A 26446-nucleotide genomic window follows, 5' to 3' on the forward strand; every position below is an offset into this window, starting at 1 on the left:
AGGTTTGAAGAAAAAACAAAAGAATTTCGTTTCCCATTTTGAATAAGGAAAACGGCTGGCCCCTTATCACTCGTCTTCCCCCCCCCCCCCCCCCTGGCCGGGCATCTGCGCTCCCATTTTCTTTGACATTCGTCGAATAAGTGAATTCCTCCTTTTTATTTGTGGACGGAATGCCAAGCGGAGTCAAAGAAGAAGAAGAAGGAAAAAACTTGTTGTGTGTCTTGCCCGTCGAGCAGGTGGTGGTGGTGGTGGTCCATCGGAAATCGAAACTCGAGCGATGACGCCATTCCAAAAGAAAATATACACACAACAACTCGGTGCGGGTTGATGGATGGTCAAAGTTTCTCGGAGGAGGCGACGGAACGAAAAAGAAAATGCACCTTGCACGCAACCCCGGGAACTTGTTATTTGGAGCGGCCAGCGCTCCGACTGGTGTGGGCCTTTATCAACAAATCGGGGCTGAGCTGCTGCTGCCAAGATAAACAACAACACAAGGAGGAGGAGTGACGTCCATAGGAACCCGTTTCCGTCTCTCTCTCTCTGTTGCGTGCGGACGTTTTCGTCAAAAAATCGTGATGGCTCCGTCGTCGTCTGTATGCCTCCGTTTTTATAGGGCCCATACACACACGTGGAAAATGGCGTGTGCTCTTTGCCCCTCTCATCCAACTTCTCCCGTTTCCCCCCACCCGTCCACCCTGACGTGCTTTGCCCTATTGAAAGTTGAAAGAGAACCTCCACAGCCGGCCACACCCACATCAAGTTAGCGGATGGATGGATGATGATGGTGGGGTGGGGGGGAGAGAATCGACTGGATGAAATCGAATTTTCTGTCTAGCGCCGTTTCTATACACAATCTGCCGTTGCTGAGCTCTTTTGTTTTCGATTAGGCTGATGGCGTCGGCGGCGGTGGTTGCTGTTGTTGTTGGTTATGTCGTCCCTTTTGGTTTCGCGGATGATTCGATGGCAGAGAATCCCTGGCGCTTTGCTCGACTTATATCGATAAAGTTGGATTGCCTTTCTCCATGACTGAGGATCGTCGCTTCCGCTCAACCGACTCCTCCTCCGCCCAGCTTCTTCTTCTTCTTCCTTCTGCTTATGATCCTCCTCTTGCGTCTCACTATAGGCAACCAGGAGGAGAGATTCTTCGATTGACGCTCTTCCGTCACAGCGTATACATGGGTAGAGAAGGGGTGGGCGAAAGCGGATGAAGCGTCGCTGGAGTGGAAATATTATATCAAACATCACCCCCTCTCTCACGACCGTTAGAGAACGCCACGCAAAGCCCAACACGCTCTTGTGTTCCTCTCCCGTCCTGTCCATGATTGTTTCACATAACTTGGCCGACATTTTTGTTCCCACACTCTTGTACAGAGAAATCGGAAGAAAAGGGCCGGCCCCCTCCAAGAAAAAAAAACTTTTTATTTTATTTTGGACGATGGATAAAAGAGAGAGAGAGAAGGGTATGGCTGTGGTGGGGATGCTCTCTGTATATCGCATAGATTTTTCTATACAGTCGATTATTATTCGTCTAACGACAATAGCGTCGTCGGCTGCATTGAAATATTGATGCGCCAATGAATCCCAGTGGCTCGTGCGCACCCACTCGGGCGAGTTGGCGCTTTTCCTTCCTTCCTTTGCGTGTGTGTGTGTTGGGGACGGATTAATGGATGCTTGAGCGATTCATTCACACTCCCCATCTATATAGGCCTATGTACTCACACTCACACAATGGATGGATGATTCACACACCGTCGCCAGGATTATATATAGAAGATTCACTTTTGGGAGAGCCTGTGCGAGGGTTTTTGACTTTTGGAAAAAAAACTTTCTGGGGCCCCCTCCGTCCTTTTGCACCCGTCCGTTTGCCTATTGTCGAATTGTTTTGTGTATTATTTAGATATAGAAAAGGGACGGGCGCACAACACACAGGCGGAAGAGCACTCTAGAGGGACAAGGAGGAGCAGATAGAATATATAGGGAAGAGAGAGGGGGGCGAATTTGGGAGGAAGGAAGGAAGGAAATCGTAACGTTGGATAGCGCGTTGAATCCGGCGGAAGAGAGCGCTTGCGCGTGCGAAAAAAAAAAGAGAGAAAGAGAAGAGGGGGTAGAAACTGGACGTATACCACCGTCGACATCCGTCGACTGACTGACAGTGCGCACAAGCCGGGAGTTCACGTCGGTCACCGAATCAGCGATCCGGTTCAGTCGATCAAAGCCCATCGTCGCTGCAGCAGAGTCCCAACGTCAACAATTTTGTCTCTCCCATTTTTCTGTTTTCCCTCGCCGTGCGGATGTGACGGAATCTTTTTCGTGTTTTTGACTTCCGTGTCGCTGGAACGCCACCTGGAGAACAACAACTTTGCTTGTTTGTTTGGTTTTTAACGATTTGTTGTGCGTTTGTGTCAAGTGTCAGATTAACACATTGAATGTGATGAAATACGACCGGATTTTGGCGGATATCCATCCGAAATAGGGCGGGATTTGTTTTTTCCCCTTCGATCCCGCACTTTTCTTTGGGTTAGCGGAAGTTGTGGCGAGGAAAAGTTGTTGTTGTTTTCCCCCTTGCGGCGGGAACTGTTGAGTTTTCTCCCGAAAAAAAGAAGAAAAAGGAAAACAAAAATGAGTTTGGATCCAAGTTGGTCGGCCGCCCGTTGGCTGGTAGTGGCCGTCGTGGTGTTGGTCGCTTCTCCGACTGCAGTTCAAACTTTCTGCCCGTCCATGTGCCAATGCGACGACAGTTTATTGGAGGCCAGCTGCTCCGGATCCCGGCTGGACTCTGTGCCAATCCTTTTGAATCCTTCGCTGCGCTCGTTGCATCTGGCCCACAACCGGATCGCCTCGCTCCGACAGTCTGTCAGTTTCTACGGCGAGTTGAGGCGCCTCGATCTCAGCCACAACGTCCTTCACTCGTTGGGTCTGCTCCACTTCCAGCCGCTGGGCCAGCTCGAGTGGCTCAACGTCTCCAACAATTTGGTCTCGTCGCTGGAAATGGAATCGTTTGCCGGATTGCGCTCGCTGACGGTCCTCGATCTCAGCGCCAACCGACTCACCCGACTGACGGACGACCTGTTCGCCGAACTGCCGGCCCTTGTCACGCTCATCCTCAGCGGCAACAAGATCCAAACGGTGGCGACCGGAGCCTTCGACTCGCTCCGTAAACTCCACACGCTGCGGCTGGAGGACAACAATTTGGGTCACGTTCCATCGGCGGCCCTGGCCCCGCTGGCCGCCAGTTTGCGATCGCTCTACCTCAGCAAGAACCTGATTGAGACGCTGGAAGACGGAACTTTCCGCCACTTGGCCCGTCTGCGCTTCCTCGGACTCAACGACAACGCCATCGACCGTGTCGATCCGCTGGCCTTTGACACGCTCGTCTCCCTGGATGCGCTGGATCTGAGTTTCAATCGATTGGATGGCGTCGTCGAGGCTTTTACGGCCAGCCTTTCGCCAATGACCCATCTGGATCTTTCGGGCAATTTGTGGCGACAACTGCCGGCCAACTTCCTGTCAGGACTCCCGCGTCTCCAGACACTCAACATTTCCTACATGGAATATTTGCGCTCGGTCGATCCGGCCGTTTTTCACCTGTCGAGGCCGTCCGCCAACGGATCGCTCAGCAGCTCGTCCGTCACTTCTTCTTCTACCTCGTTGCCCGTCAAAGTCTTGCCCATCGTCAACCTGGTGATGACCAACAACGCCCTGTGGAATCACTTGCCTTTGGGTGTGTTCCACGGACTGGACGCCCACCTGGTCCGTTTGGATTTGAGCGGCAACGCGTTCGAGACGCTGGACATGGGCCGCCATCACCATTCGGCCGACTGGCCTCATCTGAATTATCTCAACGTGGCCTACAATCCGCTGCAGTGCAACTGCTCGCTCCTCTGGCTGTGGAACATGCTCCAGCAGCGCAATCACTCGACGGCCGTCAGCGGCGGCAGTCCGGCTGTCGTCGTCGTCAACGTGACGTGCAGTGGTCCGCCACCTTTCAGCGGTCTCCCACTGTCCAGTCTCAACCAATCGGACCTGTTTTGCTCTCTGGCGCTGCCCGTCTCCATCATCGTCCTGTTGGTGATTTCGTGGCTGGTCCTGGTGGCCGGCCTGGTCGTCCTGGTCATCTACTGGCGGAGGCGGCGGAATGCCACACGGGAGAGCCGTTTGATGATCATCAAATCGAGCCACCACCACCATCAGTATCACCACCGCGATCTCTCGTTCCAGCACCACAATGGGACCAGTCCCATCTTGGGCGGCCCTGTCAAGCACCAGCAACAATACCGGGTGGATAGCAACAGCAGTCCGGCCTTGTCCGGCCATCACCACGTCGGCGCTACCATACCGCATTATTACCAGCACCAGCATCCCAACAATCTTCAACACCAACACCAACACCACCATTTCCAACCAGGCCAGTTGGCGGCCCCATCGGCCAGAGACGAGTACACGTACCATTGCGCCGGAACGATCAAGCGCATCCCCGTGACTGTCGTCTGAACAAAAACAAAAACATTTTTTTTTTTTTTTTTCAAATTTTTTATTTTTTCCTCTGCCCGTCACAGCTTGACGCTGGAAAAAAAAATTCGCCTGGGGTGTCATTTCGCCCTGGCCCATTCACTTTGAATTGCTGATGCAACTTTTTTTTGTTTGTTTTTCATTTTCATTTTGAAAACGTCAAACCATCTTGTTTTTGTTTTTTCTCTTTTTTCGATCGATTATTAGTTTGACGAGTTTTAATATTTAAGTTTTGACCTCGCAACATGTTTTGACGAGGTGGAGCCCCAAATGAATCATTGATTGTGTGTCTCTCTCATCTCGATCATGGACTGAGTCATCAATCCTTGGACAACGTACCAAAATGCGCGCCCCACGATCAAAGTTTAATAATGTACAGAATATTTGCGTTTATATCTATTTTTTTCTTGTCATCATATTCTTTTGATCTGATGTTGTTGTTTGTTTGCATTGGGGTGGGGTTAGGTTTGGGTATTTTTTTTAATTTTGGTAGGCGTAACGACGAAGAAGAAAAATGTGTCGGCCCTTATGTGAAAAAAAAAAACGTTTGAAAACAAACCCGAACAAGTGATACCGCGTACAGTATTTAATATTTCAGGATTCTTGGGGTTATTCGGCGCTGCAGTGTCTCTTGATTTTGTAATGACCCTTCGTCATCAATGTCTCTGTAAATAAATATCAAATAAATATCGACCTATAAATATATTATCACGCCACATGAATTGAATGCATTTGCGCTACATGACATTTGATGCGACTCAATCGCTTCCCTCCTACCCAATTTTATAACTTTAAGGCGTCGCCCAATTTTCCTCTTTTGCGTTGGTAGAGAGATTCGGCCTTTTTCGGGGGGGTTTAATTTGCTTTTGGGTTTGCCGGACGCGCCGAGCAGCAGCTAAGAAGAAGAGTAGATTGAAACAATCTAAATACATGGGCGGCGAGGTTGGGTACATACAATATTACAATCGACCGCAATGTCTAACCGGCGCCTATATAGCTCCCGTTTCCAGGGGGGATAGAGCGAAAACCACTCGGGACCAGCAACGTGTCCGATGTCTAATTAGAAAACCAATCAACACACATGCACACACACACATAGTGGGAGAGAGAGATGTGGGGGTATATTTATACCTTTGCTGGCCGGCTTCTCCCATCCCTTCTCCTTCTGGAGCATCCGGCGGCGGCGGCATGGATGTCTAGAAATATATATCTCCATCTCTATCCAATAGATCTCGGGTGGGCTACTCGGTAACGAACAAGGCGAACGCGCGTTGATGGGAAACATGTTCCTATTATGTAGCGGCCCAGTCTAAGGATCCCAATCCTTCCTGGGGATTTATTTCTTTTCTTTTTTGTTCTTGTTCTCTTTTTATTTTATATTTATGTCCTTGCGTGGCTATAGGCTTTCCCATCGAACCGGAGAGGGCAAGAGTTGAGCCGGCCAAGTACTTGGTTAGTGGACGGCGGCCTACTTAATATAAATGTGCCCGTGTCCAGCGAGAACAGAGAGAGAGAGTTGAGAGGTCATGTTTAATCCGCGGGAAATCCTATTCTATTCTGGTGTCTCCACTGCTGAGAGCCATGTAAAACACTGAAAGAATCTTTTTTGGTGGGTTTTGTGCGGCCTCGTAGATTTTTTCCCCCAAAAAAGAAAAAGAAGAAAAGGGGAAAAAATTTTGCCAAAATATGTTGGGCTTTATTGGACTGCCGGTCGAAAAAATATTTCGTGACTTTTCTTCTTCTTCTTCTTTCTGTCCCCTTTTCTTTTTGTTCTTTTTGTTGATTTTCCTCCTGTGTGTAATAAGGAGACGCCATTGACCCAAACTAATCGGATTTCTGTCCGCACACACAGACATGACTTACAGGAAACGTGTATAATCTTCTTTAGGCTTCTGAATCTTTTTCTTTTTTTTATTTGGCTCTGACGTTTCTTTTCTTTCTTGGTCTGTTTGACGACCGAGAAAAAAAAAGAAGTTGGTATTCAGCCGGTCTAAACCTCCTCGCTCCTACCGCCCCTCATGTCGGTTAAGATCCTCCAATCCCACCCTGCTGCATTCCTATAATAGTCGAATATCCATCCGAACTACTATATATAATACAACGTAATACATTGGCCAAGTTGTCCTCATCTTGGCGAAGGGGGAACAAAATAGATGCGTATAATAGAAGCCCGTTTAGGAGAGAGCCGTTTTATCGATTTCTCTATGGGTTTCCCAGGTGGGCATTTAACAAGTCGTTATTTGGTTTGTTTGTTTGTGATTTGTTTATTTAGTGGCCTCCTTTGGTTGTTTTTGTGTGTGTGTGTGTGTGTGGCGGTCAATTATGAATGGACAAGGTTTCTTGTGTGTGTCAGCCGGACCTTCCCCCCTCCGAAACGGAAAAATACGAACTGCACCGCGCCCGTCAGCATACTCTTTACACGTCTATGCATATGCATATAATCTATCCAGTTAAGGGGACGTGAGTGAGTGGAGTGTATAGGATCCGACCATTGCAGAAGAGTCTGAGTTGTTTGCTGGGGTTCCAGGCCCTCACACGGAATCTAACGGCTGGCGCCTTTTATCGATCCGAGCGACGACACCGACGGCACGTCATCCGTCTTCTCACTCTCTTTTCTTTTCTTTTCTTTCTTTCTTTCTCTCTCTTTGATCTATGCAAAACTCGCACGCACACAAGTCTCTCTCTCTTCTCCAGTCGGCGAAAAAATAAAAGAAAAGAAAAAGACGATGCCCGGGTCCCAATTGTCCCGGAGCCCGGAGATTGCAGCCATAAAACACACGGACACCGCCAACCACCACCACTGGCACCTTCTTCTTCTTCTTCTTGTGCTTGTTGTTGCTGCCTCTCTCTCTCTCGTGTCACGCCACCACTCGAAACAAAACAAAATTCCTTTTTTCTTATTTTCGGTAATTTTCTTTTGCGTTTTTGTTTTCTTTTCCCAGCGCACTTTGAACGCCCCCAATGCGATGATGTACGACGTTTTTCACGAAGGGGGGTAGGGGAGGGCGACAACGACGTACGCGCAACTTTGAAATCCTGTTTGGCGTTCAGTCATCGCTCAATTGATGGTTGTCTAGTAGGAAAAAAGAAAAAGATGTAACGGTGATTCGTTGCGACGTGTTTAATTCCCCGCAAAAATGGAAATGAAATCAGATAGATGCGACTATATATCGGATACGACTATAGTCAAACTAGAGAGTGCCTATAGCGGTTGTTTGTCGAGCGGGGTGATGACGGCAGCAGTGAGGAGGATCGTCTCGGTGCTGGGTGCGAATCATTGAAATCCAACACTGGCCCCTCCCTTTCCTTCCCTATATGCTCACTATTTTTAGATATATCAGATGGAGAAGAAAAGAAAGAGCTAGCGCTGTGGAGCTTTACTATTGATTACGCACATAGTTTCTTGGTTCCTTTTTTTCATCCAGGCCGCGATATCCACGAATCTGTTTGTCCTCTTTTTATCCTTCCTCCTCCCGGCTCCACTCTGTCCTCCGACCCCTTGTGTGTGTGTGTTCTGTGCAAGACGTCATCGAGATCGTCGATCATCCGGATCGGTCGATCGAGAGATGATGTGGGTGTGGTGCACTGGATGGATGGGTCTCACGGTAATTCTTCGGACTATACAGTATATAGGCTATACCGATCTGTAATAGTCTGAACGGAGACTAGCCAGTAGTAGCCAAAAACGAAATGTAATCCTTTTTACTCTGCTTCCCCCCGACAAACAAAAGGGATCTGCTCCCAATCGTTCATCGCTAATTGACGTTTGATGTGTTTTTGGGTGTGTATGTACCGTTTTTGGCCGGTGTAACGATATTATAGGGACAGCTCGGTATACCGATGAGTCTCGGCTTTGTGTGAGGGTAGCCAAAAAATATTATAAGTAGTGCACATGGATCGAGTTGACGGATGTTTATGGGGTTGTGTTCGATTCCGTTGCCAGCTACTGAACTGGCAGGATGGAAGCGATTCCATATGGAAAAAAAACGCAATGGGCCCCTTGTCTTATTTCTTTTTATTTCCTTTCGGGGCTGGCTGGAAAAGAGAACAAGAAAAAGAAGTCGTAAAAAGGAAAGAAAACGAGGAAGAAGTGCCGAGACATTTTTTTCGGGGAGTGAAAGGAGGGAGGAAACAGAAAAAGGAGGAGAAAAGATGATTTATTTCGGCCCCCCTGCCTCGGGTTGTTCTCCTCTATACCCCGTTCATTCGTTCGTTCGTTCGTTCGTGTACTATACCGGAGCGATTACGAGACAACGGGCCACGGCCGTAATTCAAACGCCGACGCCATCATTCTTCATCTATAGCCCGTAGTTTTTCTCTTCTTCTTTCTCTTTTTCTTTAACATTTCTTTATTTTCCAGACAGAAATTTTTTTCTTTTATTTCTTCTTCTGCTGCCCTGAAGGATATAGAAGAAGAAGAAAAGGGAAAACCAACATATGGGCGGCGTCTTTTCCACTCATTCCTCGAGTGCTATAAGGCAAAACTACTGCGGGAAAAAAAGACAAAAATTTTCATTTTGGCGCTTCTTTTGATGTTTTTTGAATTTCAAATTTTTCTTTTTCTCCCGAGTAAAATAGTGAGAGGCTCCTTGGACAAGTTACACGCAAAAGACATTGTCGAACTTCGTTAGAAACTGGGCAACAGCACAGGCCACCAGCGTGATGATGAAGTGACTATAGACACCCTGGGACAGGGTTTTCTCCCCGGTTATTTCTTCAACTTGTTTTTTTTTCCATCCGTCCCTTTTTTTTATCATGTCGCCACCAGCAGACACACACCCAAGTCGTAGGACAAGAGAGAGAGAGACAAGTTGGATATTTCAGGAGCCGTCAGTCTCTTTATACATTTGTGCTGCCCGTGTTATATTCATTGTCTTTGGAGAGAAGCTTGTCGTCGACTAGACTCTCTCGTCTCTGCTCCTCCTCGTTGGCGTTTCAGAGTTGGCAAGGACTTTTGGCTTGCTGTTGATTGTGTCCTTCATTTGTATCCCAGTCTTCTTCTTCTTCTTATAGACTTCGTTGGTTGGTTCTTCTTTTCTTGTCGGCCCCTCTCCATGTTGACGATGATGAAGAGGACCAGCTCTTCTTGGGAGGGGGCTCGGGAAACACAACTTTTGAGTGCGTGTGTCCCGTTCTCTCTCTCGTCGGGCGTGTGTATTTAATCCCTCTTAGATGGTAGTAGTCGTAGTAGTAGAAGGAGAGTCTCTCCGTGTGTTTTGCAGTCGGTCGTCTTTGGTGCAGTAAGGGGGGAAATGGGACGGTCGGACGGGTACGCGCAGCTGTTTCGGATGGACGACAGGAGTTGTCGCTGTGACGAAGGCACCGGGAGGAGAGAGAGAGAAGGATCTTTTGTGCGTGTCACGACCACTTGAGCTGTCTTCTCAGCAAACTGGGAGGGGGTAGTAGGAAAAGGGTGAGGGGGGAGTACCAGCCAGCCAGCCAGCTCTCTCTCTCCTTGTGCTGGGCCGGGCCAGAACTCGTGAGAGTAATTATCTCGGCGTTTGCCGACGTCACCCCTATTAATGCGCAAAATAGAGCCCGAGATTGAGACCCCTGCGTGCGTGATATCTGGACTGGATGTTATATAGAGCTGCTGCTGGATAGCTCAGATATAGATGGACGGACCCAATGGATGAGCGGAGCTATAGACGAGATGGTATATAGTAAATCCCGGGTTATTTGCATTTGTCATCGACCTCCGGCATCAATCCTCGTCGCGCTTTACTACTACTACTCTCCCGACTCGAAAAGAAAACGGGCATTCACGACCGACATCACCGATCTGCTCTTTGAGAAAACCGGGGGGGGGGGGGCCAGCTGGGCGATCGATGGCGACAGGAGCCGATAGCAGCAGCAGCAGCAGTTGTTACTAAGAGAGTAGCTTTTGTGGTGCTTTTTGTGTCATGTCGCATGATGTAAAGGCCTCTGTTTTGACTGTACAACGCCCAGCTAAAGAAATCCCGGCTTGGCCGTCCAGCGAAGTGTATATGGGGGGCGCGGGAGTTTTGTTTTTTCGTGTGTGCGATGGATGGAAATTCATCTTCATTTCAACGCCTCGTTATTTTCATTAGGCTTTTCTCTCTCTCTCTTTCTCTCTTGGCTGGGCTTTATTATAAATTTAGGCTAGCCCGTGACGGGCCGTAGACCCGGGCGCTGTGGCTTTGTATGTGTGCTGTAGTTATATAGGAGCGATCCCTCCCCCACCGTATCGTGTAGGCACCAGACTGTCCGGCTCACAGTTCATATCATCTATAAAACACAAGGCGGCCAAAAACCAATTCCCATTCTCTCTCTTCCGCTACCGACCTTATACCCCCGACTTCATTTTCTATGTGACGGACCAGCCCAGCCCAGCCCAGTCCTCCTTTTTTTTCCTAGTATAGTTTCCTAATGAAATCCGCGTGTCGACGTATAAGATACACACACACACACAGACTTCCTCCCACCCTTCTCTTTTCCCGACCCGCCGGAATAGAACCAAGATTGGCCGTCGTGTTTTGTGTGTGTGTGTGGCGGTGACTAATTAAAAACCTCGCGGGGAGAACGGAGAGTATATGTGGGGGCGGTGGACTGTGGCCGGCGTGTATACTACTACGTAAGATCTACAGCACTGTGCGCGTTTATTTGAAAAGGGGCCGTGAAAGTGGAAAAAGAGGAGCCCGGTGACGGCCAGCCCAGCCAGATCAGGGAGATAGTGGCTGCTGGGACCCAGTCCAAAATAGGATCCTACTACTACTACTACCCAAGAGCTCTGCTTGCTGTGATTGGAATGTTTAGGATCCTAAAAAGCAACTGGAAATGGGGCTCCATCCTCAAATAAGAAGGTGATTTGGGCGCCGGGCAACTTCCGTTTCCTCTGGATGAAAAAGAAGGAAATATTCTCCCCCCGATCTGCCGGCCAGTCGTCGTCGTCTATCCAAAGTGTCTTATATGCTGGGAAAGTATATAGCGCGTGCGATACGTACGTCAGGAGACAAACAATGTCGTCGAGTGGACAACGGCCGTCTCCTTATTTACTGGTGTGGGACCATCCAGTCGCTCTATAGTACCTCCAATATATACATTGAATAGTACCATCCATGCAGAGCCCAGTATGTAGAAAAATATCTCTTCTCTCTCTTTTTTTCTACCCTGGCCCGCCCCAATCAATCCAGGCTGTAATATGGGACGCACTCCCGCAAGGGAATGGACGGACACTACTGTATAGAGAGTCTAACAGTGTATTACGCATCGGGATCGAGCCGGACACACACGTTTGGCCTCGCCCATGGAATTGAATTCTCGTTTGCGTCATTGATCCTTGGCGTCTTTCTTCAATTTTTGTATTTTCTTTTTCCTCATTTCGGTCGAGGGGGAATTTTCAATGAAGGTCTCGTCGTCGATATATCGATCGCGAATTATTTTTTCGCCCTTGGATATTTCGCATCAAAGATTCATCGTGAAAATCTTCCGGTTCCAATACAGCTCGGGATGGGGGAAATTGCAGTCAGCAAATGAGGAAATGGATTTGATGAGTGGGGGCTGAGGATAGAGAAGATGATGAGGGCTGGAGAAAACTTGGTTTCAAGTGCTGCATATGGAACGTTGGGGTAGGATGAGACGCGTGCATCTCAACGTGAGTTCTGTTGAATCATTGAAAGATTCAGCTATTAGTGAACTAGTGAGTGGATTGAGTGAGTGCAAGTGTCTGACGGCATAACTTGAGCGGGGATACACACACACACCGTCTATACTCTATAGTCTTGTGTGTGTGTATAGAGTTACAAGAGAAACGAATTTCTGGGCGCCTATTCTTTTATTTTATTGCCGGAACAAGAAAAAGAAAAAAAGAAAAGTAAAAGAAAGTATAATAGGAAATGGGGCAAGTCAGTTACTACTCTGCATAGCAGGGGAGTAGTAGTCAGTCAGTCAGTCAGTAGTTTATACTGGGGGGCTTTTCAACTCTGTGAATGTTTAATGACTTTGGTAGTACAACGAGTTTTCTTAATTCCATACGTACATCAGTTGGCGCCCTCCCGGGAACGCTTGTTTCTTCGGCTCCTCATGATGATTTTCGCTCTCCCCCCATCCACCGTTTTTCTTTTCTACTATACTAGACTCTGCTGCCATACGGCGCAAAAGGAGGAGCTCTTGATTCCATTTGATCTCGTTGAACTGCGCAATAATCGTATTCAAATGGCTGGGGCGGGTCAGATGGAAGAAAAAAAGAAAGGTGAAGGGCCGCATTCGATGGGAGAGCTGTGCTCCCCCCCCCCTGCCGCCGCCGTCAAACGCCTCTTAGACACACATAAATAAATAGATGGAAGAGGATTTGGTTATCACCAGCCAAAGTCGTTATTCATTTCTACAGAAATTTTGAAATTCTTACCCAAACTTTTCTTGTTTTCTCTCCACCCGAGTGAGAGGGAGAGAGGCCCTGCGTAGAAGAAGAGTTTTTCCTTTTTTCCTTTTTTTGAAATCGTACTCGCATAATCCCGATGTTGTCCGTTATGAAACGAGGGTGGATATCACGCACAGCTGACACCTTACATTATTACACGTACACACACACACATACAACACATACGTACATGGCCACGTATGAGAAACAGTGTGCTACCTTTTTTGACATCAGGGCGGTAGGGTTTTTTCTTCTTCTTCTTCTTCTCCTTTCATTTGATGGGACTCTAATGGGATCAAACGATGTGCTTGGTTTAGTGTCGTGGTGCAGTTCGCCGGGTCTGTAAACGGGAGGAAAAGGGATCAATACTCTCTACGTCGTCGGCGGCCTCCATCACGATTTGATGCGGCCGTATAACGCACGGCAGTACACGTCTAGAGAAGCTCACGCACGCCGGGGCCTTGCATATAGGCCTTATAGGTTTGCTGACCTTCCGGGAAGAGGAAGAAGCTACAAGGCAAATCTAAACCGGCCGTTTGTGTGTTGTTGTTGTTGTTTCTCTATACCCTTTTCTATTATTCCCATTCGAAGGAATGAGTTTGAACTTTTGGCAGAGTACAAAGTTGTACTACTCATTTATTATTTCCCGACCGAGAGTAAATATTGATCATCGTCTGTATATACACTACACACACGGGCGGAATCATTGGCGATTGCTCCAAGGAAGGAAAAAAAATAAAAAATAAAAAAGTTTTGACTCGGAAATTGTTGGTCGCCCTCCTTTTTCTTTTTCTCCTTCCACGGGAAACTCTACGCAAAGGGATTTCGAGGCGTCAGACACAACTGATCTCATTTGTCAAAAGTTTCTCAGACACGATCGTCGTCTTTTCTCCCGAACGAACGCGAGTGGAAAGAGAGGGGGGGATCCTGCCGCGACTGCCGCAAAAAGTCGATCCCCCATTTTTGGGGGTGCTGGCTTGCGTGTTTGTGTGTTTATTTGAATAGCAAATGCTGGCGGAGCTCAAGGTGCAGCAGCCCCTACACACAGGACTCTACTAATGCGAGTTGTTCCTTTTATTTTCTTCTGCGTGCGCGCGTTGGTGTAAAAGTCTTTTTTATTGGAGAATGTTTGCCATTTTTGTCGTGTTTGTCGACTACTGTGTCGAAGCGTAAGGTCTCCCTCTCTCTTCTATAATATACGTGCACAGTTAGTTTGTCTCGTTTCTTTTTGTCATCCTTCAAATGTATATTTGGGGGGCTTTGTCATTGCGTTGAAACTCTGTTGTTGTTGTTGTTGTTTTGCTGGTTGGAGGGGAGTTTTGATTGGTCGGCTTTGGGCTCCCCTTTTTTTTTTCTTAGGCCGTGATGATGGCACGTGTCGGTTGCCTTGACGTTGGCTTTATTTCCCCAAGAAGAAAACGACGAAATAATTTTTGTCTTTCTTTCTCTACACGACAATTCGAGTCGAACGCAGAAGAGTCATGAAAGAAATATACTCTCGGTTTTTATTTTGCGGGCTGGTTATTATGATGATTTTCTCTCGTTTCATTTTTTCCCCGTTCCTTTTCTTTATATAGCCGTAAGATAAATGGATGTCGGCGCCAGCCGACGCCTTTTTTTTCTCTCTCCCTGTTTGTTATTATGATTCCCTCCCTCTTGTTCATTCTCAAACGATCGATTTTTATTTTTCTTTATTTCCTCGGCGAAAAAATAATAATAAAAAAAGGAAATCAGAAAAATAGGGAGGGAAAAAACTCTCCCGTGATCAAACAGCCGTTCGTTATAATGGATATATCTTTTCCCCCGTTTTTCTCTTTTATTTGATACAAATCTGATCAAGTCCCGCGGCTGCTGCCTTCCTCCCTACTCCGTTCTTTTTTTTTCTTCCGCCGGATAGATGGATTGATATTTATTTACGACCCCGACTGTCTGAGTCCGACTATCTCATCTTTCGTTACATGAAAGGATATAAACAAAAACAGTCGAAAAGAAAAATACGGGGATTCATTGGCAAGAGAAGAAGGACGTTGTCTCCTTCTCCACTGCTGCGATGATGGCCTTTTACAATACAAAGAAGAAGAAAAGAGTTATGAGGCCAATATCCCGATGGTTTAAAAAAATAAATAAAAGGAAAACAAACGACACAACAGGACAAACGAACGCAATTGATGTTATTAAAGTTCTCGCGTTTTTCACTCCGTAAAGAGAAACCCTTTAGGAGTAAGAACCTGCCAAACGAGAAGAGAAAAATGAAATTGCAGGAGCAACAATCTCATTCCCGTGCGTCCCCTGTGTGTGACTCGTAGCAGCTGCCAAAAAAGCAGCACAAAAAAAATAAGAAACTTATTACTAAAGAAGGATAAGAATATACAAGGCGAAAAGTTTAGTTTGTTTGTTTTCCGGGAGTAACAGTTATACAACCGGCGTCCAAGGTGTTTTATATATATACGACACACACAAGCAGAAAAGGTGTTTGTGATGTGTGTCTGCTGTCTGCTCTCCTTTTTCTTGTTTTTGTTTTTTTTATCCCCTTCTTCTTTGAGTGTGTGTGTGTGTGTGCGTGTGTAATTTGATTATCTAACGATGTAACAACTTGTGCAAACACATGCACAGTCCACAAAGCCCGCCAACAGCGGTGAAACAAACACGAGTGACTCGCGTCGTGTGCGCCAGTCTCTTTTTTTTTCGTGTGTTCGTCTTTTGTTTTTTTTTGTTTTTTCTTCTTCTTCGTTTGCCTCAAATTGCAACTCGGGAGTCCCGAACCAGAAAAAAAAATAAAAGGGAAAAAAAAACGAATGGATTACCGAATAAATAAATGCGTGAAAAGAGAAGAGAAATAGATACGGGGTTGGAGATTGTTGTCGCCGGGGGGGCTTTAGTCGAAGGTCTTAGAGCGAGAATAGGCAATCAGGTGAAGGGATACCGAAATGGCTCTCATAAAATAAACACTGGCAAAAGAATACCACCACCAGCTCCTCTTTTGGCTTTTCCACATTGTACACGTAACAACGTTGCATCTCTATTTTTTATATCTGTAATGATGACGCCGACTGAATCCCCTTCTTTTTTGCGGGGACATTTTTTATTTTATTTATGGCAACACTTAATGACTTTTTCAAAACGATATGGCGATGTTAATTTCCCTGGGATTTCCCCTGTTGCCATCATTTTTCTTTGATTGGGTCATCAAACGATCCTCGTTTGCTCTCTGCTGTTTATTGCACTTGATGCAATAACAGTTACACATTCACTCTCTCTACGTACGGCCGTAATTAGAGCGTTAAAAAAGGCCAGTCAGTGCTGCCCGGGTTTGTTTGGGTTGTAAAAAAAAAGTCAAACGGACGCCAAAGGGCGTGCGGCATGACTTTGTATTATCCACACTTGGACTCTGGGAAGGTTGGAATAACGGCGTCAATAACAAGGTTTCGGCAAGAAAGAAAAGTTTCAGGAAAAAACAAAAAATTGCTATTGGCACGTGACGGCCTAGACGCATTAGACTCACGCAGGGACTCGGCCGATCTATATAAGAACCAAACAGACACACACGCGCAGCCAACACGGAAACACAACCGGGGTAAAACGAAATAACCGATTTTCTCTGTTTCAAGTATAGGAAGAAAGAAATAGAAACGTGTTTTGGGGGGAAAAAGAATAAACTGCTGGCCCAGCAATGCTGAATGCCACAGCGAGCGGCCCGACAGCCATTAGTTTAGCCATCAAAGTTTTTCCTTAGCTAGATATATTTTTCTGGCCCGGCTGTGGGGGGTTGCGCTGCCTCTTGTGACTTTTTTTTTTCCCTCTACAAAGACAAGGAAGACGAAGTTAAGTTTTCGTTTCTCTTTTTTTCTTGTGTGTGATGTTTTATGGCTCCCAGTCGGGTCGTCGTTTGAGTCTTCATCTTATTTTCTCCCCGTTTTGTTTGTACGACTATTTCCCCGTCTGTGCGTTAGTGTGTCTTTCTCTTCGCAACCGAATATTTCCCCATTGTAACGTTTCTTCCGTGTTGCCTTTACAAGTCGCTTTGCAACAACGGGCCGGGATCGTTTATATTTCCACGACGTTTTCTCTTTCTAGCTCTTTTTCCAGCCTTTTTTTTTCCTATTTTCTTTTTTCGCACGTTGTATTTATTAGCGTAGGATGTAGTGACAGCCCTGACTTGGACGCCTCACCATGTTTATTCGACGTGGAGAGAGCTGAGCTGCAGATGTGTGTGTGCAAAAGAAGGTTTTTCGTTTCTTTTCCCGGTCTATTTTTGAAGGTCCCGACCGGAGCAGTTTGCGTCCTGTGCTACTGATGGGCCGAGTGATTTGCAATTCCTCACGTTCTCTCCCTTACGTGCAGGCAACACATTGAGCGCTCAGTCAATAAATATATTGATGCCGTCCTCCTCTTCTTCTTTGGCATTGCCATGGCGACTCTCTCGTTGCGTCTTTTTTCGCTCGAATTTCAATTCGTTATGCGCTAGACGTCCATATGTACTTTGTACGGGGAGTGTCAAAGTGGCAATGTGTTGGAGAGGAGGATCTCCCCACCCCTCTCTCCTCTCTTCAGGATCGTTTTCTATTTGCTGTCCCAGCAGCAAAACTGGAGGACATGCGGAGCAATAACTTTTTCTTTTCTTTCCTAGCTTGGTGTGGCGGTGGCGGTGATGATGGTAACTGTGCGTGTGCATGGCTTTTTTCTTTTTTCGACCCGACCATCTATCGATTCAATGCCATAGTCGAATCGTCTGCTTTGAGTCGTGAACAGAAGAACAAGTTTCCTTCTTCTTCTTCTTTTCCAACAGCACCGGCTCTCATGTGCACACACTATATGTGCTGTGTTCTCCTTTTTCTTTGTTCTGTTGGTTTTCCAGCCCACGAAAGATTGGGAAGGGTGAGCTGGGAAAAAAAGAAAAAGAAGAAGAAGAGATCACACAAGAAGAGTCAGCAGATCCCGAATTCTCCCTCACCGCCAGACTCTCTCTCTCTCTACTCTTATATATATATATAAATATATCTAGACCATACCCTCGAGCTTGGAGGTTTTTCTCTTCTTCTTCTACTTCTTTTTCGATCTATCTCGTGCGGATCGATGTTGAAGCTCGTATCTCTTTTTTCTCTTATTTTTATGGATCGACGCCTCTTTTTCGCCTCTTTCAGAGTCTGCAGGGAACAACATTGGAGGGCGGCTGTTCTACACCAACTGTCGCTGATCTTCCGCCGTTGGTTTTTCTTCGAGTGGTTAACTGATCACGGCGTCGTTTCTTTTCTTTTCTCTTTTTATTGGTCGCGTCTTTGATATTATTTCATCCGTTTTTTTTTGTTTTTCTCTCACCGGATGGATAGAATCTTTTCTATCGGCATCTGCTTGCAATGCGCATGATTGATGACATAGTGAATGGAGGAACAAGTGCGCCAAACTACATCTCCACTGACTGCCTTTTGATCTTTTCCGCCTGTCAATTTGGCGAATTGTGCAACTGTTTGGTTTGCATTTGCTCTTGAACGGCCAATTTGCGGCAGAGCAACACTTTCTTCTAACCCGTTGATTTCGTTTCTCCCCCTTCTTTGTTTTTCTCTCCCTTTTGGACTTTGTCTAAAGATTACACAGCCGTAGGGGTGGGGTAGGGGGGTTTGTCCTGTCCTAATGATAATACTTAGGTATACACAGCCCTATGTCTATATACATGATGATTTGCTGCGATGATGATGATGATTATACGTTTGTGTGTTATCTCAACTCCTCGTTAACTCTGAGCTGTGATCCCATCGCGCTGATGATGTTTGAACTGCAGCTATACTCTCTGCAGCACTATAGACGCGCCCGCGGTTTTGTGGTTTACTGGCTGTCCTATACTACTCGGTACATTTCTCGGGTCTCTACCCGGTTATAGTGGGGCATAGGATAGTCCCTGCGTGGTTCTCATGGTTTTAGCCAAAGGGAGACGCCGACCCATCCGAAAATGATGATGATGATAATGATGATGACGCTTTCTCAGCAGTTGCTTCTTCTTCTTACTGCTGCTGCTGCATGACTAGACTGTAGATAGGAGGCCCAGTCACCTTATGGAAGCCACACGCAAAGCCTCGGCGATGAGAGAAGCACGCCGATCCCATACTATACACTAGTACACATCCGAGCGTGTATTAGCGTAGATCATTGTGAGAAAAAAGGGGGCCTTATGAGACACAGACAGTTCGGTATATAACTAACTAGCAAATGGGATGAGACGCTCATCATCGTATTAGCAAAGGCGTCGTGGATTCTCTCTCTCGCAACCGACGCGGCCCGGCCCGGCCCGGCCCTCCAAATAATCGAACGGAGATTAGCTGCACTAGTGGACGTCCGAAAATCCTTTTCTTCTGACACACACTTCCTGCTGCTGCTGCTGCTGGACTTTGGGGCCCCCATTACAATTGTTGATGATGTTGCGATTGTCCTCCCGGGCCCCGTTGTGCCGCTGGGCCTATTCTTATAATTTCCTTTTCTTGGCCGGTAATGAGACACGACGCTAGTCCGTCCAATAATCCCGCGAAACTGGGCCACATGTATAAAAAAAAAATAGAGTTGCACAGAGAAATAGTCTAACTAGCTTCCTATTTCTTTTGACACACACACGCACACACAAGGAGAGTCGCTTGGTTACAAGAGAAGAAAGATGACACATTTATTCCATGCCGGCCCGTCTTCTTTTCTTCTCCATGACGAGAGTTCCACTGTGCTGGGCCTGTTGTTGTCGTTGACAAGGGGAAAAAAAGAGGAGCTGCAGATGAGGGACAGACGATTTATGAGCCAACAAAAAAATGAAACTCCAACCAAACTGTTTGATTCCCATTTTTTCGGGGTTTTCAGAGGGGTAGGTGGGTGCTGCTGGCCTTGTGTTGAACCCGAAACCTCGAAACGAATCCCCTCCCTTTCTGTGTTTCTCTCTCGAGTGTGCACAGTGCACACGATTCGGCAAGTCAAGAGCGTGAAGCGGAACGGGTTCCCTCGTTTACGCATAAGTTCGACGAGCTCCGCTTCTTCTTTCTCGAGTTTTCTGGGTTTGGACGGTTCGTTCGTTCCCCGGTTGGTTATATTCCAGCAGCCGTGATGATGATGAATGTTGTCCACCATTCGGGAATGACTACACGATGACGAACAGACAGTCAAAATGTTCAAATCTGTGCTGCACGTCATTTGTCAAACGAGAACGTTTCGATGACGGCTCACGCCGGAAGTTTGCAGTTTGGCGGCAGGTTTGTACACAGTCCCGCCGCTCTAAAAACATTCCGTTCGTGAAATTCTGAGAAAAGCGATTTCCTCTTTTTTTCTTCCTGAAAACACGCGGACTGTGGGTGTGTCATGGGGGGGCGCCGCTTTCATCTCAATAATACACACAGCAGAGCACACGAAGTTATAGAGATAAAAGGGCGGGGCACGCGGGGAGGTAAGGATCAATAACGAAATAGCATTGAAATGATTTGAAAGCTTTTTTTTCTCTTTCATTCTTCTTCTTTTTTATTATTACCCCCCTCGGACTGTTTTACCTTGTGCAAGAGGTTAAAAAAGGAAGAAAAAAGGAAACCTGCTTGCTTCCTTACTGACTGCTTATAGCCATGAAGAAAATAAAATAAATAAAGACCACAGTCAGAGACCTCAGCGGGAACTGTATGTTGTTAACATTCAAAGTACTTCTCCAGACCCGAAAAAAAAAGAAAAGAATAGAAAAATTGTTATGTTTTCTTTTTTTCTCAAAAGGTAGACTATACTACTACTACAAGTATTAGTCTCTATGGGTTATTTTCTTGCCTCTATATTCTTGGAGTATAGGAGGAGGACGTGACCGCGCAGCTGAGGAATTCCCATCCATCCCTGAGAAATGAATGCGTACATGTATGTGTGTATAGTGAGACTGGGGAAACTGTGCGGGCGCGGAACTATTCCAACTTTTGAAAAAAGTTTCAAAAACTTCTCATATTTCAGATTGGCATGACGAAAAAAAAACTTCACCGTCTAATCGCTCACAACAAACTTGCACGCATGACGGCGCCTCGGCGACATTTTCATTTCCCTTTATTTGATTTATTCCTACCGCAAAAGAGGAGAAAGAAAATGAAAGGGAAAAAACAGTACTACCGCGTTTTCTCGATGATTTGTTTTGTTTCTTCGACGGAACATGTTGAGGCAATCAAATTTCAACAGCGAGTTATACATACAATAAAGTAGAAGAAGAAAAATGTTTGAAATCACTTTGACTGGCGCGCGGTCTTATCTTTCTTCTAGATCCTTACCACGTCTCATATTGCATTGTGCTGGCCTCGAAAAAAAAAAAGTCTCTTGTCGTTCCCGGACGGACCCCGGTCCGTCCCGGTCGTTCGGTGGGAAGTCGTAGTCGGGAGTAGTTAAGATGAGGAAACTGATTACTATACTCTCGTCTGGCTGGCGCTGGACTATTACCGTTGACTTTCCTTTTGGTTCTAATCTTTGAAATTGCCTCGCTAAACTCAAGTCCCTTCTACTTGGACTTCTCTGCCTGTGTGTTAGTACGGCAGAGGAGGAGAAGAAAATGGGACGATCCTCGACGACCAAGAAGATGCAAATAAGTCGGGGGAAGAAGTGAGAGAAGACTTGTATATATTAGAATTTAGAACGGAATAGAATGGGACGTAGAGAATATCTTTCTTGTGATGAGACTGGCGCGCGGTTGCTGCTGGATGGCAACTCCGGGGGAAGATGACTCGCGCCCAGCCCCACAGCGACTGGGGGGCCCCACACACACACTTGACATTCAAATCCTTTTAATGAGTTTTCCGCCTTTGCTCGGCTTTAGAGAGTCTAGCCCAGTAGGTAGTTGTATATATATATAGTTTCAAGCGTCCTATAATATAACCGTCTATGCTAGCTGGGCCGTCTCGGGTGTCGTACATATAGGAGGCCCACGTCAGGAGCTGGTGGCAAAAAAGGAGAGAGAAAACAAGAGATGCGAAGCAACTCGAAAGGATTTAGACATAGATGTGTGTATGTGTACGTAGTTTAAAGGAGTCTGAAGGAAAAGTGTGATCGAATCAAGTAACAATGGCGCCTTGCTCTTTGGGTCGTGACTGGCTTATAGACGATCCTGGAGGAAAGAAGAAGAAAAAAAAAATGTTTCGTCTGATTCCATCAACCTCGGCATTCACGCAACGCGCTCCACACAGTTCAAACGACGTTGACGCTACTTTATTCTTTCTCCGGTGTCAAAAGTGAATGTGTACAAGCAGAGCAGCACCAAGCAAAATAAAAACTAAACAAAAAAAAGGAAAAATGTACAGTATATTCTTTTGCTGACAAGATTTCCGGGACGGGAGAATATAAGCGAAAATAAAATCAAATAAATAGAAAGGAGAAAAATAGAGCGGGGGCACTATAGGATGCGCGCTGTATATATATACATCGTCGCCGGAGATATTGGGTGTATAATATAGCCGGAAAGAGAGAGTATCCCTTTAACTTTTGGCGCTTTGATCTTGGGTCCCCTGTGCTATATATCCTGCTGTCGTTCGATATTTGTCTTTCGCTTGATTGCCACTTGTACTCGCCCCGTCTCTCTCTTGTGCAGTTTCGCCAACGTTGGCTCAAGTCGCTCCCGCCGAGCTGCGGCTTTTCGTGAACAGCAGCAGGATATTATTATGTACCATATATAGCGCTGGATATAATCTGATATTCTCTAGCTTCCATCACAATCCATTTTCTATCACTCCCACCTCGCCCCTCCCGCGTGACGTTATATAGGCACAAGACAATCTATAACAATAGAAAAATTTAACCTTTTGTCTGTTTCTCTCCTTCACCTCCCGACTTTTCTTCTTGTCATGTTGTCCCGGAGAGCCGAACAATAACCTGATCCTGCCAAAAATAAAAAAAGAGAAAAAAGATCAAACGAGAAAAGCTATAGACGAAATACTTAGTAGACCGGTGTGTGCGTAAGGATTGATCCGTGTCTTTGTTTCACTTTTTTTTGGCTCTGTGTGTGTGTGGTTGTTCCTCTTGACTATGACTTTCTGTTGGCTGACATCAAATGTTCTCTCTACGCTCCCGTATCTCCTTATTGTCGCCTATGCCGTCAGCATCAGCCGCGCTCCTTGCGACTATTTAGGATCCCCCCCTTTAAAAACTGCTGGGCTCCCGTCTTTTGCGTGTGTGCAAACAAGGGCGACAGCAGCGAAATGAAAAGGAAAAAAAAACGAAGATGGTTCGATTTTGATCTCGTAACGTCTTTCGTCTCCTGATAAAATAAAATATAAAATAAACAGGGTGGTTGTTTTTCTGTTTGGTTATTGTCGTTGCGAAGGGAAGAAGAAATAAAAATGCCCACCGTCGGGTCCCGCAGACTCGCTTCCCCGTGAGGGAATTGGGTAACTCTCTCTCACACACAGACAGACATGAGGCAGAAAAGACAAGAGAATAATAAATGCGGAAGAGCATCAAAAATGAGATAAAAGTAGAAGAAGAAGAAACGCCATCCATTCCGTGTCGGTCCCGCACTCGATTGTATGGGGACTCTGGGTGTTATAGTCACGCCGGAGCACACAGCAGCAGCAGCACAAGGGGAAAGGGATACGTGTGTTGGTGTCTGATATATACAAGGCGACGATGAGAAAAAAGAAATAATATAATCGAAATCGGCCCATACAGCACAGCAGTTGTGTGTGTGTGTATGATATCAGATACATCTATATTACCAGCTAGGTGAATTTGTGAGAGAGACATGGAATATGCTGTGCTGTACTTGAATTGTGGTGGCTTTTGAAAATGTGACAAACTCCGGGCCCCGGGAATATCCCTCGGGAGCGTCCTCACGAATTGGATTAGAACGATTCTTCTTTCCTCTCTCTGTTTTTTTTTTTTGTTCCTTATATAGAGAGTCTATACTGTGGTGCTGTCGTTTATTGGCTTTCTTTATTTTTTTTTATTTTTGCTTCAAGCTCCAACAAGGAAGAGACAGTCCCCCCCCCCTTCCTTATATGTGTACTATAAGCGTTGCCACCATCACCGACGACACTCTCCACTTAATCCACGTCAATAATACGACGCACTTTACGTGATTATTGCAGCGTTTATCGACGCGACTTTTCTCTTTTTTCTTTTTTTTTCTGTGTGTCTGCCAGCGGTTGTGTGGCCCCGTTGTCATGGTGGCGGCGGCTTTGGGTTCTTCGGGGGTTGTCTTGTTAATATCAATTGGATGCGATACCCCCCCCCCCCCACCTCTCTCTCTAGAGATGTATCTCTTGTGTGTAGAGCAGCAGCTCGCTGTACAGCACGCACGACTTCAGTATACGTATGTACGTATACGTATATATATTCTCTCTGCTCGATATCTTCAGCGCTCCCTCATCCCGATGGCTCTTTATCCCCGTTCAACCCCAGCGCGCGTTTCTGTCGGACTCAACCGACCGTGAAGATCATTCCTCCTCCTTGGGAGCCACTGATGTTGGATGCTATTAGGATCGGTGGGGGTTGGGGGGAGAGAGAGAGACACAAGAGCTAGAAAAGTTATTCATCTTTGCTGTGCTCTTAGAACTTGGGGGGAAATTGTGCAGTTAGGAAGGGGGGAGAAGGACGAAACGAAAAAAGGTCGTATACTACTACTATATATTCACCAAGATCGAATGGAAACGATTTCATTTTAGGATCTGCCGCCGCCTCAGCCGTTCGACTCTTGGCTTCAATAGATATATCTGTCCTTGTTATGCCCATCAGTCTTGACACCGCCAAAGCAGCAGCACCAGCAGCACCACCAACATCTGGCAAACAGACGTGCCAAAAAACGCGACCCCCTTCATGCAAGACGATTGCCAAGAGATTTTTTTTGGTTTTGTTTTATTATTTTCTGGTCGGACTTGGGGGTATGTGTTAGTTGTCTGGTACTCGTTATGAAGTCGCCGACTGATTTGTCATTGATTGAGTCATAAATCTTGGTGACATCGTTTCCCACTTTGTTTTATTTCTTTGCCTCCTCCCCTGGGTTCCATCTAAACCTCCAAAGGGAAAAAAAGAACGTGTCTTATGCAGAAAGATGATGGTAATTAAACCGGAAAAAGAAGTAGAAGACGCACGTTATGTTTTGAATTTCTGGGTATGAAAGACGGAGAAATTGTCAACGGTGACAGTGTGACGGTGGGCATGTGCGCGTCGGGAGAATGTCTCAGCTTTTTCCGGAGAATGTTAATGGAATGCTCAGACGGGCAGAAGGGAACGATACGCTTTTATGCTAATATCCAGCAGGCTGGTAAGCGGCCGCTGGAATGAGATGTGCCTCAGCGTTTGTGATGGATGAAGGAATTGATCTCTTCTCTGCCTTTGGTTTTTTCTCTTTTTGTATAGATTTATTTTCTTGGCTCGTTGCGAGTTGGTCTGTCCTTTGCTGATTTTGACAACCCCGAAAACTTTTGTCCTGATTTATAACAGCAGCTTGGCAACAGTGGCAGCAGCAGCGACCCCTTTGCCATATGTCATTTCATATAAGTCTTTTTTATTTATTCATCATGGTTAATTTTAAAGGTTGAACTGATTCAATTACACGTGCAAGCTCGAATGCGCTAGAAATCCCGTTTATTTTACTGACGGAACAGTTTTAGACGTGGAAATTATTTTAAAACAGAATAGGCAAATTGTTTGACAAAGAAATCAAAATCGTTCCTTGGCGCTGAATTGAATTTCGTCGAAAATGGCGTTAAAATCAAATTGAATCCGTTCGAACCAATCAGCTAACGAGTCGCAATCTTCGCTCATTACAGCCACTGGGAGAAGGGCAGACTGGCCGTTATACTCCACTTGTACGTTGCATTCACCTTCGATGACGACCCACGTATCTGTAGAGTCGACGACACTTGTGGTTTGTTGAAGCGGAGGTTTTCCTAGCCTCTCCCATTCGGCCAAACTGATCCTGGATGCCGTACATCCTGTATCCAAGCTCATTTGAATATCGATACCTCCCATACTGACATTGACGTGGAAGCATTCGGAGACGTTGTCGGCCATTTCTCGGGCTAGCTGACGCTGCTTGGCGAATTCCGGTTGAAATGGATTGGCGCCACCGTCGGTATTAGAACGGAAGATGTCATTCCAATTCAAATGAAGAGCGGGAAACCAAGATCTTCCGAGAAGGTTGGGTGGATGGTTTTGTTTCCACACTATCAGAGGCAGCTGATAAACTCTTCCAGCGTAATAGACGTTGGCGACGCAATAGTGTTGAAGTTATCGAATCAGTTTAGCAAACATGCCCTTGGCTATTGCTGTTTAGCAGCGAAGATCGAGATCAGCTGTGGAGACAGCTGATCGTTCTCGGGTTTTTCTTGTGTCCCTCGCTGCTGGAGTAAAGTACTGAGTTCTCATCTGGTCATATTCTCATCATTTCTTGTATGTTTGTGAGTACGGGTAACTTTGACTTTAACAAATAGCCTTTTGAGTCATAATTAATACCGGTCGGTTGCAATTTCGGCTGTCCAAAACGATTCCACATCTCTTCCTGGACGTACGAGTGGCGAGTTACCGAACTGATCTTCATTGTCACCCTCTGATTTCTTATCATGACTTGGCAGTATTTCAATTTCT

At 46.2% G+C, this 26446-nt stretch overlaps 1 protein-coding gene and 1 long non-coding RNA gene across 4 annotated transcripts in view; both read left to right on the forward strand.

The window, feature by feature from the left end:
* LOC124188908 overlaps nucleotides 1-26446 on the forward strand; it is a 50553-nt gene that overhangs the window by 4850 nt on the left and 19257 nt on the right. Inside the window, exon 1 of one of the 3 annotated variants that reach the window (XR_006872527.1) lies at nucleotides 26046-26269. The exons of 1 other annotated variant lie outside the window; for it this stretch is intronic. This is a non-coding gene — a long non-coding RNA (uncharacterized LOC124188908). Of the gene's footprint in view, nucleotides 1-26045; nucleotides 26270-26446 lie in introns of those variants that run through there. One more of the 3 variants, XR_006872526.1, reaches the window with a different exon arrangement.
* Nucleotides 1990-5231, forward strand: LOC124188907 (insulin-like growth factor-binding protein complex acid labile subunit). Its single transcript, XM_046581845.1, has one exon. It carries the CDS (start codon nucleotides 2620-2622, stop codon nucleotides 4489-4491), a length of 1872 nt encoding a protein of 623 aa, XP_046437801.1. The 5' UTR covers nucleotides 1990-2619; the 3' UTR covers nucleotides 4492-5231.

The sequence above is a fragment of the Daphnia pulex genome, chromosome 2 (genome assembly GCF_021134715.1).
Source record: "Daphnia pulex isolate KAP4 chromosome 2, ASM2113471v1".
NCBI classification, from domain to species: domain Eukaryota; kingdom Metazoa; phylum Arthropoda; class Branchiopoda; order Diplostraca; family Daphniidae; genus Daphnia; species Daphnia pulex.

What these genes read in the sequence shown, in the direction of transcription:
- LOC124188907 (XM_046581845.1), top strand. Translation starts at nt 2,620, where the DNA reads ATGAGTTTGGATCCAAGTTGGTCGGCCGCCCGTTGGCTGGTAGTGGCC.